Consider the following 21384-nt stretch of genomic DNA (forward strand, 5'->3'; position numbering starts at 1 on the left):
TACTGAATGTAAATAAAAAATTAGGCACTAAGTACGTACATAGACTACATAAATCAATATCCAGAAAGGTCTACATATTTTTATTGTTCAAACTTCTACCATATGAAAACAAAAGAATAATTTCTAAAATTTTGGTTAATAACTTTGTATGTAATTCAAAGGTTGGGGAGGGGGTGGAGAGAATGCAACTTACAGTTGAAGCAAAAAATATTGATAAAAATAATTATCATAATTCTATGTTAGGCCCATCTTGGTCAAACTGGCAAACAGGATGATTAAAGAGAAGATCATGTATAGTAAGAAATCATTGAAAGACTCGAGCATTAGTATAGATGAAGATTTTGAATACGAGATGAGGTGTAGGAGTGTCTTAGTGCCATTTATGAAAGCAGCTAGACAAAATGGACATTACGCTAAATTAATTAAGGATAAATTGAAAATTAATGGAGAGTTATTCGATGTCGAATTTTGTTTAGAAAACTTAAATGCACCGTCAAATGATGAGAACATTGATGAAAGAAAAAGATTAGAGATAAAGGAGAAAGTAAGAGAAATTGTAAATAATAGCGGAATTAATAGAAAAGGTAAAGTTGCAGAAGGCAAGAGGGCAGCGACACAGGAGATTGCGATAGAAGGATGTCGGAGAAAATCAGCATTATCATCAGATTCCATTCAGGCGATGAACTCGAAGGCAGCGGCTACATCATCAACTAGACGAGCAGGAATGACGTCACCCCAAGGCCAAGTCGGCAAAACTAGCAAAGCATCAAATAGCAACAGAGTTGGAGACCTTGGAGTTAGAAGGCAGAAGGGGGGAGAGAAGAATGCTGAACCATCGAAAGAAGAGAGTAGTGATCGAGGAAATGAAATAAGTGCGGGGAATAGAAGGGGAAATATTGAGAGTGCAAATCGTACTAGGAGTGTGAAACGTGGGGATAATAGAGAAGAAAAAACTGTTTATAATCTCAGAAAGTGGTGTATTAGTGGGTTCAAATAATAGCTGGTGTAAGTTATGTAATGGATAATTCAAATTGAACTGCGACATTTTTTTTTTCAGGGTTACTGAATAATAGTTTTGTTCAAATAGGGTTATAAATAAAGTGTAACAAATGTGCTAGGCTGCGAGCGCGAATGTGTAGTATAAGAAGTGTTTAGTCAGTGTATTTAATAATAGGGTGAATTTTTAGGGAAATAGTCAACGAGGGTTAGGGTTCTATATTAAATACGTAAGGTTAAATGTATTATGTTATTTACAAGACGGCAGTATTTAGTTAGTTACGAGAAAAGGGGAATGGAGTTGAATGTAGGAATAGGACAAGAAATGAATATTAAGTGAAAGTGAAAGGAACATGAACAGGCTTCAAGGGTCACATCACGGCTTTGTTAAAATTGTAAATAGTGTAAGTAAGGAAATGCTGGCCCGAATACAGAAATGTGAAGGGCCAGCAGGACCGAGTATATTGAGAAATATACCATATACCATATACCATACCATACCATAATTCTATGCGAATACAAGTGTGATTTCTTAAAAATTCTGTATTATATACATTTTTCCTACCTGTATAGTCTGCTTTAAAGACTGTTGCGTACTGGACACAGGAATGACTCGAGTCTGCAGTGTAGGACCAGCTGCTGACACTTGTGGTGATTTGGTAAGCACAGCATGAGATATCACTTGACTTCCTGAGGTTGCTTGAGTAACAGCCTGTGCACCTGATACCTACATCATAAGTTTCAACATTAGCTCTGTAAGACTGAACTTGTCAGTTTTATATGTAATATAGGTATTACTTCCTTTCCAAGAATTTGATTATTTATGATCCCAACTTAAAAAAGCTAGATGAGATGAGAGGAAGTATGAATTACTACGAAACGAAAAGAACAATAGGAAATAAATCATGAATATCTCATGCAATCAATACAGATAGGCCTTCAAGTTATGATGTGCCTTGATATTTTGTATACTGGTCACATCAAAGAAAGTTATACATGCAGCCAAACTGAAATTCAATGGAGAATCCATTATGAAAGCACAGAACAGAGGTAAAGCTATATGGGAAGTTGTAAAGAAAGAAACTTGTAAAAATACCAAAGTCTCAAATCAAGACTTTTCAATAATACATAATGGTCAAACAATTCAAAATTCCTTCTAAATAGCTGAAATTTTTAATAAATTTTTTGCAAATGTAGCAGACAATCCTAATAACCAGGTAACAGGTAGTCAGGAAACAACCTTACATGGAACAGGAAATGTAAACACCATATTTCTATCTCCCGTGACTGCAGATGAAATTCTCGATATAATAAAAAAACTAAAAAATAATCTTTCCTGTGGACCTGATGACATTCCGGATGGTATTGTAAAGAAATGTGCTGTACTACTAGTAGCTCACTAGTAAACATCTGCAATTCATCTTTAATTAGTGGTAAATTTCCCGAACAATTCAAACTCACAAAAGTATGTCCTATATTTAAGAAGGGAGATAAACAAAATATTAACAACTATAGGCTGATATCTCTATTATCTACATTCTCCAAAATCCTTGAAAAAGTTATGTATAATAGATTAGTTCGGTTTTTAGATTGCAATGGTGCACTATCTAATGCTCAATTTGGATTTCAAAAAGGCAAAGGAATTAATAACGCCATATTCACTTTCACGGAATTTATTCTAAATTCAAAAGACAACAAGAATCAAACAGTTGGGCTATTCCTGGACCTAAGCAAAGCATTTGACACAGTTGACCACATGATACTGATCCAGAAACTACAATGGTTTGGCATAAGGGGGTTAGCTAAAAGTTGGTTTGTTTCTTACCTAAGTGCAAGGCAACAATTTGTTGAAATAGGCTCAATGAAATCATATCCCACTATCATGAAAAGCGGGGTGCCCCAGGGTTCCATACTTGGCCCAATTCTATTTCTCCTGTATATAAACGACCTTCCCTCAAGAATAACACAAGCTAAAACCGTTCTCTTTGCAGATGACACCAATATTGTTTTCAATGCTCTTGATAAAAATAATTTACAGGAGAAAATAAATGAAACCTCAAGACAACTAGAACAGTGGTTAGCTAGCAATAGACTAAAACTGAATGTCAGTAAAACCGTTTGTATGTATTTCAGTCAGAAACAACTACATGACTCCATTGAAATACTACTTAATAATACTGGAATAAAGGACGTCGATTGTACAAAATTTTTAGGGATATGGATTGATTCCAACCTCACGTGGGAAAGTCATATTCAATTCTTAACTGATAAACTAAGTCGTTTGTGTTATGCTTTCTGTGTCCTAACCAATATAACTCCCAAGGAACTACTTAGAGCGGTTTACTTTGGCTATGTTCACTCTGTATTATCATATGGGATAATTATCTGGGGGTCGTCATCAAAACTTGCACAAGTGTTTAGACTGGAAAAGAGAATATTGAAAATTATAAAGAAAGTACCTATTCGCTCGGATAGTAAAAAAATATTCAAAGAGTTTGATATTTTACCCCTACCTTGTATTTACATACTTGAAACAGTCTGTTTCATCCACCAAAATTATGATAGTTTTAAAATAAACTCTGATTATCACAACTACAGCACAAGAACATGCAATAATTTACATTTTAATCATCATAGGTTATCCAAGAGTCTCAATAGCTTATCACATACAGGGATAAGACTTTACAACAAACTCCCTGTTGAAACTAAAGCCCTTAACTATGCTAGATTTAAAAAGTCAGTGAAACATATTTTACTTTTCCACATGCCTTTTACTGTCAATGAGTATCTTAGTTTAGCACTCCAAATTTAGCTTACAGTAGTTAGTATCTCCTTTTGTGTTTACTGCTCTTCTTTTCTATCTGATTCATGTCTGGGGTGAGACTGCCCAAGAAGATAAGGAAACCAAGAACCTTGTACAAGTAATGGTCTGAAGAAAACTGTGGAGAATTGACTTCATTACTGAATGTGTTGATTGTATATTATTTGTATATTATTGCAGACATCTTGTATGTCGGAATAACATGTATGTAACCGCATATTTATTATGTATTCACTCTGACGATGCCATGAAATCATTGTATTTCCTAAGGCTAATAAATGTCTGTCTGTCTGTCTGTCTGTCTGTCCGTCCGTCCGTCCGTCCGTCCGTCCGTCCGTCCGTCCATCCATCCATCCATCCATCCATCCATCCATCCATCCATCCATCCATCCATCCATCCATCCATCCATCCATCCATCCATCCATCCATCCATCCATCCATCCATCCATCCATCCATCCATCTATCTATCTATCTATCTATCTATCTATCTATCTATCTATCTATCTATCTATCTATCTATCTATCTATCATAACTGTTATTTATATTAACATCTGATTATCATTATTAGCTATTAATAAATATATCTTAAACTAGAATTTTTACTGGCATTATTTTCATAACAGCATTAGAGTATCCATTTTTATCTGGCTTATCACTAATAACAGTCCTCCTATATTAGATTAATTTTTAATGCTTTTTTTTTTTCAAATCTGATTCTACTATCTTAGTCCATTTTTTATTAATTTACTTCGTATCTGTCCCCAGATTCCAGTTCAATTTAAAACACTTTGCTACACTACAACTCACTTTCAAATTATTTTTTGCACACTTAAAACACAGCCACACAATTCCCTTCTGCTAAAAAAATCTCGATAGCCCTAATTAAAAAGTAATTTATTACAGTTCTTCCTTCCTATCTGAAATAATAACATTAATTCTTACGATGTGCTTCAGGCATCAATCCAGGACCCTTGTGTATTTTCCTCCAATTAGAATTATAATTTTCACGAATTCATTTAAATTATAATTGCAGGCATTACTGGCGTGTGTAGTACTGGCAAGGCTTGATGAATCTGGTTTGTATTTATTTTTACATAAACTACTTCATATCTTGTGGCAATAAATCGCTGGATAATGAAATCATTGATCCTGCATAATATACTGCCTTTTAACACCTAAAGTTTGCAGTTTTTCAAGTAATTTGTATCTCCAAACTGAGTCACATGTTCCCTGAACATCAATGAATATTGTTAAAATAGCTTCTTTTCTGCTCAAACTGTCTTTAATGTCTTGACTAAAATTTAAAATCTGTTCATTTGTTGAATGTAATTCTCTAAAGCCAGTCTAATTAGAGGAAAGTAGGTTATCAGATTCCAGGAACTAATTTAATGTGAGTAAAATCATCTTTTTCATAATTTTGCCTAACACTCTAGTAAGTGACATCGGCTGATAACTTGAAAAAGTAAATTAGCTGGATTAGATTAACTTTTCAAAATTAGTACTACAATAGAGTTCCCCTTCCCCCATCCCCCAGACAGCAGGTATTGTTGTATTCCAGGAGAGACTATGGAGGTAGAGTCTTAGTTTTGCTTGTTTGCCAAGATGTTTAAGAAATTCAGCATCTATACTCTGGATCTGGATTTTTTTCGGATCTAAGATTATTATGTTATTAATAGCAATTTTCAATATACTTCGATGTTACAGTCTTAATTAAAAATATTATTTTCCAGATGGATTGTTAATTTGATATATTCTTTAATTTTTTTCTTCAGTGCACTTTGTTCCTTTTCAGAGCTCATAGATGAATAATTCATATATAATATTAGCACAGTATTTATTTCAACTTAGTGCCATTTGTTATGTGTAAATTGATATGCTTTTTCATCATCTTTTGTATAATTCATATTTTGTACAAACATATTTAAAAATATTCTCTTTTAGTACTATAATTATTTTTTAAACTGAACCCTTAATTTTATGCAGTTCTGGGTATTTGTTGATTTTGTTCGTTTGTTTGTTCGTTTGAAATGTAGCCAAATCTCCTTTTTTCACGTTTTCAAGCTGTATATTCCAAAAGAGTTTGTCAATTTTCATAATTTAAAAAAAAACTATTATGTTGTTGTTTTCTAATGCCAGGCGTTTGACAATAAAGTCATTTGACCTCTTGCATTCCAATATTTTTCAAAGATATTATCATGGTCAGCCACTGAAGCACAGATTTTGAGGTGTTCCGAATCCATTTCTTGGTTTGAGTTGCACAATGGGCAGTTAGGGGACTGATATATTCCAATTCTATGCAGGTGTTTGGCCAAACAATCATGGCCTGTTGCCAATCTAAATGCAGCTACAGACGATTTTCGTGGTAAATCGGAAATTAACTGTGGATTATGATGCAGAGAGTTCCATTTTTTTCCCTTGAGATTGTGTTATCAAATTTTGTTTGTTGAAGTCTAAGTATGTAGATTTAATAAATCTTTTCACAGAGTAATATGTAGATTTAGTAACAGATCTGTAAGTAGCAGTGCTGCCCTTCTGTGCTAGTGCATCCCATTCCACACTGGGATGGTATCCATTGGAATATAATTCTTTTATTGAGTGATATTAATTGAGAGAGCATTTTAGTTATTTCTGCTGTTTGAGATGAAGCTGTGTGTTTAGAGACTATTGATAGAATAGCTGCTTTGGAGTCTGACAATATAACTGCATTCTTAAATTTATTGATGTGAACTAGAAGATTCCTGAGACTTTCACTTATTGCAACGATTTCTCCATCAAAACTTGTTGTTCCATATCCAAGAGATCTATAAAGTGAGAAGAGACAGCACGTAACACCTGCACCGGCACCTTGTTCTCTGGAGATCAAGGATCCGTCGGTGTATAAATGAAGCCAGTTTTGTGGAGGGTACCTAATATTAATTCTCTCTAAAGACAATTGTTTTATTATTTCAGTGCTTACTTCTGATTTCAGTATTTCTTCTGTTAAATTTAGATTATATTCTATATTTAGTAGAGTTAAAGGGTTTGGTTTAATTTGTAAGTTTTCTTTTAAATTTGAGATATTGATTTTCTGTTTTAATTCTTGAGCCATGGATATGAAACTGTTTTGAGTTTTCAATCTACAGAGAAGACTGTATGAATGCCAATTGTTTCCTGGTAATCTGATAAGTTTTTCATATTGAATCAGTGCTTTTTCTTCTATTGTCATTGACTATGGGTACTTGACTGCTTGGACGTTTTTTTAATTATAGCTCTATAATACAAATAATGCCAATTTTTAAATGCTAGTTAAGACAGGAAAATAAATAATAAACCTACTTGAACCAAAAGAGTGCTTATGGAATTTGAAAATGACGATTCCCAACAAAAAATAAAAGACTTTAGCAGAAATTGCTAGTACAATGCAAATTTCAGAAGATGATGTTTAAAAAATGCATTGTATTCGGAACCAATACAATAAAGAAGGTTTAAAAAAATAGTAATGTTCCTAATACTCGCAAAAAGTTCTTATACCGAACATTAGGGCCTATCCCCTTTATAGTAGTTCTCGAAGGGGAATGTAACTTCAAATTGTTCTGTATTTTTATTCTTTCTTTGACCCAACATCTTATGCTTTTTGTAGTTTAATGTTTTGTTCTCCATTCTGTAATTAAAAGCGGTGGTAAATAAGCTATCACCTGAATCTGAAACTCTAATATGAACATAACCACAAAATGTATTGAAGAATAGACACGGAGATGGAAAGCTGCAGCTAAAACCGCAGCTGCAAAAATAATGTCTTGTGTGTAAACAGACTCGCAACCTCCAGTCGCAACTGTTGCAGCACAAAAAGTAGGATGCAGCAAAAGTAGCGATGTGTGACTGTACCTTTAGTTTATATTTTCATAAACAGATATGTTACATACTATACAAAAAGTTTTTTGTGTTCTTGTATCTACATTTTTAATGATGTACTGTATATGCAATAAATATAGAAAAAGGTGCATCTTTTGCGGACTACTGGAAAAATAACTAAGGATGAAACTAGTGAAGTGCTTTGATTGGAATTATATGGAACAGAAACATGGGCATTACGACGAGGTGAAGAGAAACAATTGGAAGCATTTGAATCGTGAATATGGAGAAGAATGGAATGTGTGAAATGGACTGACAAAATAAGAAATAAAGCTGTGCTAGAAAGAGTGGGTGAAGAAAGAATAATGTTGAAACTGATCAGGAAGAGAAAAAGAAATAGGCTGGGTTAATGGTTAAGAAGAAACTGCCTACTGAAGGATGCACTGGTAGGAATGGTGAATGGAAGAAAAGTTCATTGCAGAAGAAGATATAGATGATAGACAATATTACGATATATGGATCGTATGTGAAGACTAAGAGGAAAGCGGAAAACAGGGAAAATAAGAGAATGCTGGCTTTTCAGTGAAAGACCTGCTCTTGGGCAGAAAACTATGAATGAATGAATGAATAAATGAATGCAACAAATAAAAAATTTCAATAATTTCATTACCAACAGAACTGATTTATAAAACTAAATGCGCGAAACTGACATCTGTGTGTCAGATATTCTTGTAAGAACACTTTTTGCTGAAACAAATTGACATCTTTCCCTCAAAACTGTTTTCATCATACCACTTGTTGACTGAACATTACAGTAGCCAGGCAGCTTAGTTGGTAGAGCAACTGACTACAGACTAAAATCCTGGGTGGTGGCAGGATTTTTCTCGTTACCAAAACTTCCAGAACGACCTGAGATTCAATCAGCCTCTTGTCAAATTAAGTATCATGTATTTCCTTGTGAAAGCAATGGTTGGAGCATGGTGCAAACAGCATCACCTTATTTTAATACCAACATCATGAAAGCATGGAGCTTTACCTCCATCCCCTCCATGGCATTGTATTGTATTGTATTTATTTACATTCCATGGTATTCCTACATTGCTTCACAGCTAGAATATGGAAATGGTCAACGAAAAAAAAAATCTCAATAGTAATATAAAGTCACAGTCTAATTGAAACATATACAGAAGAGAAGAATCTACTAGTACAACATAAAGTTTTAGTATCAATACTTAATAAAACACAGAAATATTAATGAAGTGTTGTTGAATGTCAAGAATTCACTTACAGAACAAAAGGTGATAGGGAGGCTATTAAAAATTTTTACTGCCATATAACGCACTCCTTTTTGATAGCCCGATAGACTTGCTGATGCAGTATGAAAGTAATTTTTTTGACATGTATTTATGCTATGAACTGTTCAATTAGTTACAAAGTTTTCACGATTACATACGAGGAAGATTATTAGTGAAAAAATATACTGACAAACCAGGGGCATTATTTGTAGTTTTTTAAAAATAGTTCTACACAATTCCCTAGGTCTGGCACCCAATATTATTCTAATTACTCTTTTTTGTAGTAGGAATATACTGTTACTATCTGTGGAATTTCCACAGAATATTATTCCAAAACTCATTACCGACAGGAAGTATGCAAAGTATATGGTTTTTAAGGTATTGATATTTACTATCTCTTGCATAGATCTAATAGCAAAACATTCTGAATTTAGTTTGGGGTAATTTCTTTAATATGATTTTTTCAATTTAACACATCAATTTGTAAGCCAAGAAATTTGGTTCTTGTTGTTTCTATTACGGACTTATTAATTATTGGGTTTGATATTTGCGAGGTTGAATTTGACAGGATTTCAATTGGATTATGCTAGTTTTGTTACAATTTAATACTAATTCAGTGGCTGAGAACCAATCACATATTTTGAGGAGAATTGCCTGTGTGTTGAAATTATTGGCTGTAATTACTATCCTTGTATCATCTCCAAATAATATGGGATGACCTACATCTTTTATTAGGGGGGCAAGGTCATTTATGAACACTAGAAAATGTAGGGGACCTAATATTGATCCTTGAGGAATTCCATTATTAATAGTTCCCATGTCGAGGTAGATTTCATAGTTGCATTGATTTCGACTTTCTGTTGTCTATTTATGAGATATGAGTGAAACCATTGGTGTGCAATGCCTTTAATTCCATAATAATCTAATTTGTCTAGCAGCATTTTATGATTTAGACAGGCAAACGCTTTGGATAAATCACAGAAAATCCCTCCAACTTGTAATTTTTTATTTACTGCCTCCAGAATTTTGTCAGTTAAATTAAATGTTGCATTTTCCGTGCATTTATTTTTCCTAAATCCAAACTGTTCTGAGACTAAAATGTTGTATCTTTCTAGATGATGATATAATCTTTTATACATTATTTTTTCAAAGACTTTGGAGAAGATTGGTAGAAGTGATATTGGGTCTGTAATTTTCTGGAGACCTTGTTTCTCCCCTTTTGCAGATATGAATGACCACTGAATATTTTAATCTCTCAGGGAATACACCAATGAACATTGAATAGTTACATAAATAACTTAGTGGCCCAGCTATAATATGTGAACTCGCTTTTAATATTTTGCTTGTTATGTCATCATACCCCGAGGAGTTATTTGACTTTAGATTTTTAATAATTGCAATTATTTCTAGTTTGTTTGTTAGAAATATTTGAATATTTGGGAATTTTGTCGGAAAATATTGTGTTAAAGAGTCTAAACTGTTAGTAACATTATTTTGGGGGATGTTGAGGTTATCAGTTATTGTAAGAAAATATTTGTTAAATATATTTGCAATTTCATTTGGGTCTGACGTTTTTGTATTGTTAGATATAAGGTTATAGTTTGTTACTTTACTTTTTTATCGTCAATTTTCCCTTTTAATTATGTTTCAAGTTGTTTTGATTTTATTATCAGAGTTTTGTATTACAGTATTATAGTGCAATTCTTTAGCTTTTTGGATCACTTTGTGTAATATCTTTGAATAATTTTTATAATGTTGTTTTTAAGTCTGTATCATTATTATTTCTGCTCTGTATATCTAACGATCTCTTGGTTTGCATGAGATTTTACTAGGTACCTTGTGTAATCCATCTATTGTTGCATATTTGTGCATTTTTATACTTTACAGGAAAACTGGATTAAAAAATATTTAGAAATGTTTCATGGACTCGTTGAATTTACTGTTCATATCACTTTGACTACATACCGGTACTGTTTCCCATGCTTCCTTTTAAGATTTATTTCAAAATTATTTAATGATTCCCTATTTATATTTCTGAATCTCACTTTAGTTGGGTTTTTTATGATGTGTTAACATTTATATTTAGGAGTTGAGCACAATGATCCAAAAGACTATTAATTATTGGGGGTTGTTTGAGATATACCTATTCTTTCTTTTCTGATAAATATGTTGTCTATTGCAGTAGCTGAATCCCCTTGTATTCTGGTCGGAAAATTTAGTGTAAACTAAATTGAAAGAAGCTAGCAATAAATTTAGTTGATCTTTCCTATTGCTTTCTGTTAGATAATCGACATTGATATCCCCGCAAATATTGCATTCACGTTTCAGTTTCTGTACGTATTCCAGTGTCTTTTCCAATAAATGAATAAAATTTTCGTAGTCTCCAGATGGTGCTCTATATAGACATATTATAATGAAATTGTATGTTTCATTTTCTAATTCAACAGCACAAATTTCTAAATCCCTGTCTTTGCAAAAATGTGAAAGATCAATATTTTTGAAATTAAGGTCAGATCTGAGAAATACATTCACACCTCCATCCTCAAGAGTTTGTCTGCAGTAACTAGCACCTAATTTATATCCTTCCAGTGAGAGAGACAATATTTCCTATTGTTTTAGGGGGTTTCAGAAAAATCTATGTTTCTCGCAATGTTACAGATACTGTTTTGATGCTGAATTTCGATAATGCCCTGTCAATTCAAATGATAATAGATTCCTCGTCATAAGTAGAAAATCACAGTCCTTCCTATAGTTTTAATAATAGTTTATTTATTAACAGGGTTACAATGTAAACTGTATCTTCCTGTATCCAAAGTGATTAAATTCTTATCTTCTTCCTCCATTCTTCTCTTGTCTCCCACTCCCGTCCTTCCAAGCCTCTCTCCTTCATTCCACTTCTTATATCGTCCATCCAGGTTTTCCTTGGTCTTCCCCTCTTTCCTCTTCCTGGTGGAATCAATTCCAAAATCTGTCTGGGCAATTTTGTTTCTGGTATTCTACGTACGTGGCCATACCATTCTAATTGCTTGTAGCTAACGAAATCTGACAATGTACTATTAACTCCCATTTCTTGTCTAATGCTTGTGTTTCGAATTTTTTCCAACTTAGAATGTCTAGTGGAACGTCTAAAATAATTCATGTCAGTGGAGAGGAGTTTCAATCTCAGACTCGTGTTTAAATGCCATGTCTCCGCCCCATATGTTATAGTACTCCTTATTACAGATTTATAGATTTGGAGCTTTGTTTCAATTGTTAATGTGTTATCCCACCAAACCCCATTTAACACAGCTATTACCGATCTACCTTTCTGAATTCTATATTTTATGTCACTTTCCTGGCTTTATGTTGAGTTAATTTTTACCCCCAAATATTCACACTCCTCACATCCTTTGATACATCCCAACCCATCTTCCAAAATCAAATCTTTCATTTCCTCCCCACAGGACATATATAGTGTTTTCTCTAAATTTATTTTTACCCCTCATTTATTATATTCTTCTATAAGTTTTCTGGTCATATATTCTATGTCCTCATAGTCCTTTTCTTCCAATTTTGTAAAGCAAAACTATTTTTAGAAATTTCAACTAAGGATGTTAACTTACTTATCACAGACTGTTTTATCTAGGATGTAATGCAGACGAAAATATTTATTTAGAGAAACTCCACGCATACAGATGGTGATACAATGATCACACACACTATGCTTATACAAAAAGCAGAAGTACAAGGAAAGAACTATTTATAGAAATGTGCTAAGTCTGATAAATTGAAATATTAATTCATTAAAATTATTCAAATTCTATATCTGAATATATTATATGGGCCTAGTACAAAACATGCAGATATCTATTCCAAAGTCCGCCTACCTATTTTACAATTATGCCTTCCCATAGCTGGACAAGATGATTTATATGATAATTTCAATAATAATGACGGAAATACCTCAGACTCTTATATGAGAGTTTAAAGTTTGATAACATGAAATCAATTTGAAGTACTACAAAAAACGCCTTTGTAGTTTGATGGTAATTATGTATTATAAAACATTACCGGTATATGGGATTATTTAACTGAATCAGTAAAGAGTATGTAAAAATAACCCAAATCACTTTAAAAAAAGTAAAGGTGGTATCGGTACATTAATAGAAATTAAGGAAGATCTCAAGTGCTTACGTGAGCTATATGCTGCACAGTCTGTGGCTGGACATGTTTTATAACTTGCTGAATGTGTTGCACAACAGTGGCTGGCATTGTCTTCTGAGACTGGACAATCAACTGTGCTGGTACACCTGCTTTTCCTGTCACCTGAAGAGTTAAAAATTTATTTTTGTGTTAAAACAAGACATGTTAACTCAAACTTAATTGCAACAATTTAAAAGGTTGTCTTACTTAGCCAAAATAATAAGGATGCATTGGATAAAAGAGAAACACTACTTGCAGTGTGTGGAATTTAAAAAAAAAATGCTTGTGATTCAATATGAGGACTAAAATTATTAGAAAAATTATCAAATTTAGATGCCAAAGAAAGAATGCTGAAGTAGATACACAATTTTATAGATCAAATTTGGAAATAGTTGTTTAAAATATAAATCATCAAAATAAGGCAGTCTCTCAAAGTTCAGTCTTAAGTTAAGTTTCATATTATTTGACCTCCTTTCTAAATTAAAACAAGTAGCAGAAATGCAAACAGCTTTATTTGCAGATGATCTAGTTTTATGGGTTTCATTCCAAAAAAAAAAACATTCCAATATAATTTTTCTCAAAATAAATGAAGTCATTAAAATTTCACATGAATGAATCCCTGAAACTGCTATGAGAATTAATATAAATAATATGAAACATATTGTTTATCAAGACCTTTTTATTAAGTCACAGTACACCAGAGATCAACATTCAAATTGACCAAGATAAAAGAATCAAGTCTTCAAATATTTAAGAGTACACTTTTTATCAGAAACTAACATGGAAAAAAATCACATAAACAAAGTGATTGAAGACGCAAGACAGAAATTAAAATATATTGCAGCATTTAGCAATTACCACATGGGAATTTTCAAGATCAATATTAAACATTACATACAGAACTTATTATTATACGGATGTGAAGCACTTACTACAATACGTTTACAAAGATTAGAAACTGTTCAAAATCAAACTGACAATAAATAGCTGTGCCAACAATGTTACTGATGCTGTACAATCAACGCCAATAACAGTCGTGCAACTTACACAGGTCAACACAAATTTTCCTTTTTTGATTTTGACACTTGTTTCATATTCACTTTGTTCACCTGACTCCAGAAATAACAATGGTTTTGTCCTATCACATACCAATTTTTAATAATTTTAGTATTTATGATTATTAAGACAAAAAATACACAATATCTTTAATTAAATAGGAACACAACTATTTATTTGAGAGTAAACAATCACTCTAATTGTGTTAATTTTGCATCACTGTGTTACTGGAGGTGACAATATTTTATGATCAGATGGCAGCACTTTCTACTGTTGTAATGGGGGACAGTGCAGAAAAGTTACATTAACCAGTTCTGAGAAGTGTATTCTAATGCAGAGTGTTTCTGTGGACTATTTGGTGTGTTTTAGTTTATTTGTTGTGCTATAACCATGAACAGAAGGCAGTGTTTGAACGATCCAAATATATTTTGTTATATTTGTGGACGTTTCATGATTGCAAAACAGAGACACAATATAACTTCATATTATTACTATTTAATACGAGAAAAATTCGTACTGGCACCGGGAATCGAACCCAGGACCTCTCAGCTCTGCGTGCTGAGCGCTCTTTCCAACTGAGCTATGCCGGGACACGATCCATGGCGCCGGTCGAACCCCTCTCGTAATGCTTTTACGGCCTTACTACCTGCATTTGAGACGATACAAGTCATATATATATGCAGGAGCGCATATTTAAATGACTTTGTGGCCATGCGCTCCTGCATATATATGACTTGTATCATCTCAAATGCAGGTAGTAAGGCCGTAAAAGCATTACGAGAGAGGTTCGGCTGGCGCTGTGGATTGTGTCCCGGCATAGCTCAGTTGGAAAGAGCACTCAGCGCGCAGAGCTGAGAGGTCCTGGGTTCGATTCCTGGTGCCGGTACGAATTTTTCTCGTATTAAATAGTAATAATACATATTGGCTACTTCATAGTAGCTGTGTTGTATTCAATGAGATGGGCGAGATCTCATACAAAATGAATATGTGATATATAACTTCATATGTTAAAAGTGTTTATTTTGCTTATTTTGGAATGAAGCTGAGCGATCAGGATAAACCGTGGGTTCCTCATAAAGCGTGCAGTGTTTTATTGCGGAGTTAAGAAACTGGTTAAAGGGAAAGAAGAAGGTCCTTAGTTTTGGAATTCTGACGTGTGGTGTGAACCAAAAAGACCACACTGACGACTGCTATTTTTGTATTTGCAAAGTAAAAGGCTTCAATACAAAAACGAAAAAGGAAAGACTTATCCTGACTTGGAATCTGCTATAAGACCTGTACCACATGGTCCTGATATTCCTGTACCAAACCCTCCTAATAACCTTCATATACAGCATTCTGAAACAAATTCTACACCTTCGAGTCATCTGAAGATTCTGATTGGGCAGACACACAAGGCATGCTCCAACCTTTCACACAAAATAAGCTGAATGACTTGATGAGAGATTTAAATCTCCCAAAGGACGCTTCAGAACTTATAGCTTCAAAGCTGAAAGAGAAGAATCTGCTAGCTCCAGGAACCTATGTAACCTTTTATAGAAATCGAGAGAAAATCTACAACAGTATTTTAACCAAGAAGACTCTTTAGTATATTGCACTGATATTTCGAACACCATAAATAAGTTAGGAGCTGAGTACAAAACAAATGAATGCAGGCTCCTCATCGATTCAAGCAAGAGAAGTTTAAAAGGTGTGTTACTACATAATGGTAACCTTCTAGCATTAGTTCCAGTCGCTCATTCTGTCCATTTCAAGAAAATGTATGAAAATCTTGAGCGGCTACTCGAAAAAGTCAATTACAAGGAACATCAATGGATGCTCTGCGGTGATTTGAAGATTTTGTGCATGTTGTTAGGACAACAACAGGGTTACACCAAGTACTCATGTTACATATGTGAATGGGACAGTTGACATAGACAGAATCACTGGACAAAAAGAGAATGGTCTATAAGACACACTGATACCAGGTTCCAACAACATAATGAAGAAGAGCTTAGTAAATCCTGAAAAAATTCTGTTACCGCCCCTACACATAAAATTGGACTTAATGAACCAATTTACTAAGACACTGAATAAAAATGGCAATTGTTTTCAGTAATTAATCAAGTTTCCTCCACTCTCAGAGGTAAAAGTCAAAGAAAGTATCTTCATAGGGCTGCAGATTAGGGAACTAACTAAAGATAAAACCTTTGAAGAATGTATGACTCCTGAAAGAGAGGCTTGGATTAGCTTCAGAAAAATTAGTTAATAAGTGCTTCGGAAATAATGATTTAAACTAAGTGCATTTTGTAAAGAACAGTCCAGAAAAGTACGGAGTTTTAGGCTGCAACATGAGAGAACGCTCTATACACTATAAAGATGAATTAATACTGGCCTACAATAATTAATTTACAGAATAAATCATATACTATCTTAGCCATATTTTGTGATTCAAAATTTTCAATTTAGGCTACTGTTTCATTAACCCTTCAGTACTCGCATGGGAGACACCTGTCAACCAGCATGTTTCTTTTCATTGTTGTATTTCTTAGAAAGGGTTTACAACTGTTAGACTTTAGGGTACCTTCGAAACCAAGCTCACATAACGTGTGTAGCTAAGGTTTTATTCTTCTGGGTGATAATAAATTGTAAATCACGCGACTTTTTATGTTACGGTTTCTGTTAAGTTTCGGTAAGTATTCATTGTAACTTTTGTGAGCTATATACAGGGGATATCAAAAGTCCGGTAACACTTTCAACATTTTATTACACAAAAACTATTAATGATAGCACTTCAAACACACGTCAGTTTAAAGTCAAACTCTCAAAGTTCTGTTTACACCTTACAGAGATTCAATGTGTGAACCATGAGTGACTCGGCAGATGTCCAAACGATAATAAAACTCTTCCCATACCCTTTTCAACATATCCTCTGTGACCGTGGCAGCAGCTTCTCTAATTCTGGTTTTTAGTTCCTCTAAATCACGTGACAAAGGCGGTACAAACACACGGTCCTTTAGGTACCCACATAGAAAAAAGTCACATGCAGTCATATCGGGTGACCTTGGTGGCCATGTCATGAAACATCTGTCCCTTACTCCAGCACGTCCTTTACACGTGATTTAGAGGAACTAAAAACCAGAATTCGAGAAGCTGCCGCCACGGTCACAGAGGATATGTTGAAAAGGGTATAGGAAGAGTTTGATTATCGTTTGGACATCTGCCGAGTCACTCGTGGTTCACACATTGAATCTCTGTAAGGTGTAAACAGAACTTTGAGAGTTTGACTTTAAACTGAAGTGTGTTTGAAGTGCTATCATTAGTAGTTTTTGTGTAATAAAATATTGAAAGTGTTACCGGACTTTCGATATGCCCTGTACTATATCTTTAGGGATAATTTGTTCTACTAAACCTCGGAGGATTGTAGATATACGTTTATTAGATTCCTTCAGGGATTAGAAGGCGTTCTCAAGTACTGCTGGGAATTCAAGAATCAGCTACACCAGCCCCAGAACAAAGGAATGGATCCAGGGGCCGTTGTTACCAATTTGGTAAGTCTCGAGACAAAACGACTAGATATGGTGTGTGAAATGTTCAAAACGGACATGTGCTGACCATTTGCTTGTAAATAACTAGGTACTGTAAATATATGTCTGCAGAAAGCATTCAGGAATAAAGGTTTTTGAAGGATAATCCAAGGACAATAAGAAAATAGGACCCAAGTTATTCAGGTATTCTTGTATAGAAAGATTTTCACAACAAAGCAAGGATTATAATTGTGTTTCCAGTGTTAATTTTGTAAGTAACTGTAAAAATGTTTGAAATTTACCCATAAATAATTTTATATTAATTATAAATAAACTAATTCTATTTCAAAACTATTTGTATGCATACTCCATAGTAACACATTTATGTAACCATTGATATTGAAAAGAATGTTCAAATTCATTCTCTAAAGCAAGAATGTATCTTGGGTGAAAGCTGTCCTCCATGTGACTGAATATGATATGAAAAAGTACACAAGTAGACCTACTGAAGGGTTAACATGAGAAGACAAGAGAGTGAGAGAAATCTATACCAAAATTAAGTTTCTACAAAAACAGACAAAAATAGTTGCTTTACAATGGATACTTTCTTATTATGAATTACAAGGAAATGAAAATGCAGACTTTTTGGAAAAGAAGGAAACTACAATGCAATGAAGGTTTCATTCTGAAATTTCGTATTATTCAGTAAAATTATTAACAAGGAAAAATTAGAAATGAACAATATTAAGTAATAATAAGTATGTCAGTGAACATAAATCTTGGCGTGAAATTTTAAATAATAAACTCTGATTCATAATTCTCCAAGAAGAACAGCAGTGACTATCTTCAGACAAGTATCTGGATATGACTGTTTGGCAGTGCTTCTCTTCAGAATTTGAATTTATACGTCACCAAAATGTGTTCTCTGAAGAGAAGAGGATTCAAATAGGAACATACTAAACTGCAAGGCTACTGACATTTCAGATAAAAGTGTTAATAACATCACAGACGTTTTTTTTTAAGTAGGTTATTTTACGACGCTGTATCAACATCTCAGGTTATTTAGCGTCTGAATGATATGAAGGTGATAATGACTGTGAAATGAGTCTGGGGTCTAGCACCGAAAGTTACCCAGGATTTGCTCATATTGGGTTGAGGAAAAACCCCGGAAAAAACCTCAACCAGGTAACTTGCCCCGACCAGGAATCGAACCCAGGCCACCTGGTTTTGCGGCCAGACGTGCTAGCTGTCACAGACGTTTACTAGGATATTAGAAAAATGGAAAAAATCCAATGTTCTGAACATTTGACTAATTAATTTAGTTAGACAGGTGAGTCATTCCACGTCAAATCGCACAAAATTATACAAATTTTGACCTTCATATTTCTGATTGCGTTTATATTTTTTTTTATCAACTCTATGGGTCTAATAAACCAACAAGAGTATTTTTTTTCCTCCTGAGTCCACATGTTTTTAAAATATTACATGTTAAAATTCGTTAAAATTTTTTTGAAAAATGCATTTAAAAGTTTAAAGTACAGTCTTTTATTAAATATTTACTAACTAATTTTAATATAATTATTACAAATATTTTTTTATAATTCAATTTTTAAAACATATATATCAATATGAAATAGCCCTATTAAAAATCTAAAAAAATGCCTACTAGGTGCACTGAAGTATTCTTAATAATTCCAGAAAAAATCAGAATGGGATCTCCAATAGTTCAATGGAAATTTAATTACTTATAACAGAATGTGTAGTGGTCGGCACAGCAGCAGTGGACGGGAAGTGTTAAAGCGTGCTGGGAGGTTTATCGGAGCTGGATGATTGACTGAACGTTGCAACATTCCACCCAGTATGGATCAAGTCACTCGAGGAAACACTACTAATTTACTTATTATAATATCTTCAAATAATTGTACATTATGCTTTTTAAATGTTTCTTTTCATTCACACTTTAAATTTTCATTCGCCTACCTTCTTTCTTGAAAAAAAATTGTTTTACTAAATCTTCAGTTTTTGACAATGGAATGAAAGAATGTAATTTTAATGTACCAGTTATTGGTTTTAGATTATGGTATCTGGCCTGCAAATTTTCAGTGTGGTTTTTGTGCTTATTGAATGGACAAAATATAAATGACATGTTAGAAATGTTTTTTGTGATCAATCAAACAGTTTTTTTTTTTGGTGTTGTTATAGGATCTTGTATAGGCTAACTCTCGTGGCAAGTCTTTTAACAGTATCTCCAATCCCATCACATGGACCTTTACCATGCGACGTTGCAAAGAAGTGTCATTCAGCACTAATTCCATAATCGTCTTCATGTAAGCAATTATTTTCAAAATTCGTTTTTTTTTTTTTGTATTGTGAACTTGATCCATTGGAAAAGTAGATGATTTTTTTCATATCGTTGAATTCTTGCTTTAAGAAATTGATTGCTTTGGATTGAAAAAAGTGGAAGGGATCGGTGTCATGTTTCATAGTTTCTGAGATGACAGTAATTTTGTAACGAATTTCTGTATCTCCTTTGAAATATACTACGAAAGGATTTATTTATTTATTTATTTAAATATACAGAATAAAGAATTACAAACAAGAGAAATAGAAATAAAATAATACAATCAATAAGAAAAAGGAGATACAGTAGTATTAACAAAATTTGAGACCGGGTGAGCAGCGCTCGTGTTTGGTCACAGTTCAGATATAATATTAATAGGACTATAAGAGAATATAAAATAAAATAAAGTAGGAAGTAAAAATAAAATTGTATTGTATTGTGGCTTGGCATATGTTCCAATGCACACCTTGTATTGAATCTTGTATTACAAATGAATAATTTTCAGAAAAGTCTGCAATAACTATGTAATTTTCAGGTTGTACATTTCTTTGCATTCCGTCAAAAATAAAATATGGCTGACTCTTGAAGGGATGACGATGCATTTTCTACATGAAAAACTTTACATGCTAGGGAGCCTTTAGTTTTTGAAACTTTTCACGGGGGTATCGTTTTTGTTGTAGCTTTCTTTTCTTGATAGGGGATTCTATTGACATCAAACTCTTGTTTAATTCCTAAATATTAGTGATTTCTAGCACTGTATCCAAAGAACTACTAGAAGAAGAACTGGGATAATCACTTTCTCTGTCCGTACTTTCATTTGATTCATGTTTATTAATATCACAAGACTACCGGCTTCACATATAATTTCACCTGACCTATCCGGAAATTGATTGATTTTTACGGAACGAATCACATATTTGCACATTCAAAGACTCCTTTAAATTGGGCTTTATCAATAAGTCGCGACTTACACGTCTTAATGTACTTTTCTTTTTAAAAGCGTGATTAGGAAGGTAAATGGATTTAAACATTTGTTATATATTACGCGATCTTTACCATCACTCATGTTGTATAGAAGTCACGTCATTGCGTGAAATTCAAACCCAAACTGATTATTTTTCTCTTCTATATTTTGTCTCCTGCCATCTGTTTACTGCCATTAGTTTACTGCCTTACCCAGCCTTGCTATCATCAAACACTTGGCTATATTACAGTATAAACATAGAACACTGAGAAGGGCTTCCCCTCTTAGCTGAGCTGACAATAATAAAATAATTTTCGATAAGGTATTTACTGTTCCTTAAGGTATTAATCATTTGATGATTAGTATGGTGACATCAGATGCAACGGGGA

At 33.5% G+C, this 21384-nt stretch overlaps 1 protein-coding gene across 5 annotated transcripts in view; it reads right to left on the reverse strand.

Moving 5' to 3' along the window:
* The window catches only part of dom (domino helicase), a 689640-nt gene that overhangs the window by 34047 nt on the left and 634209 nt on the right, over positions 1–21384 (reverse strand). For all 5 annotated transcript variants that reach the window (XM_069845730.1, XM_069845733.1, XM_069845731.1 and 2 more), the window contains 2 exons: positions 13120–13251; positions 1562–1723 (listed from right to left, as the gene is read on the reverse strand). In XM_069845730.1, coding sequence (XP_069701831.1) covers positions 1562–1723; positions 13120–13251 — 294 coding nt within the window. The remainder of the gene's footprint in view (positions 1–1561; positions 1724–13119; positions 13252–21384) is intronic.

Source organism: Periplaneta americana, chromosome 14, assembly GCF_040183065.1.
Source record: "Periplaneta americana isolate PAMFEO1 chromosome 14, P.americana_PAMFEO1_priV1, whole genome shotgun sequence".
Lineage (NCBI taxonomy): Eukaryota > Metazoa > Arthropoda > Insecta > Blattodea > Blattidae > Periplaneta > Periplaneta americana.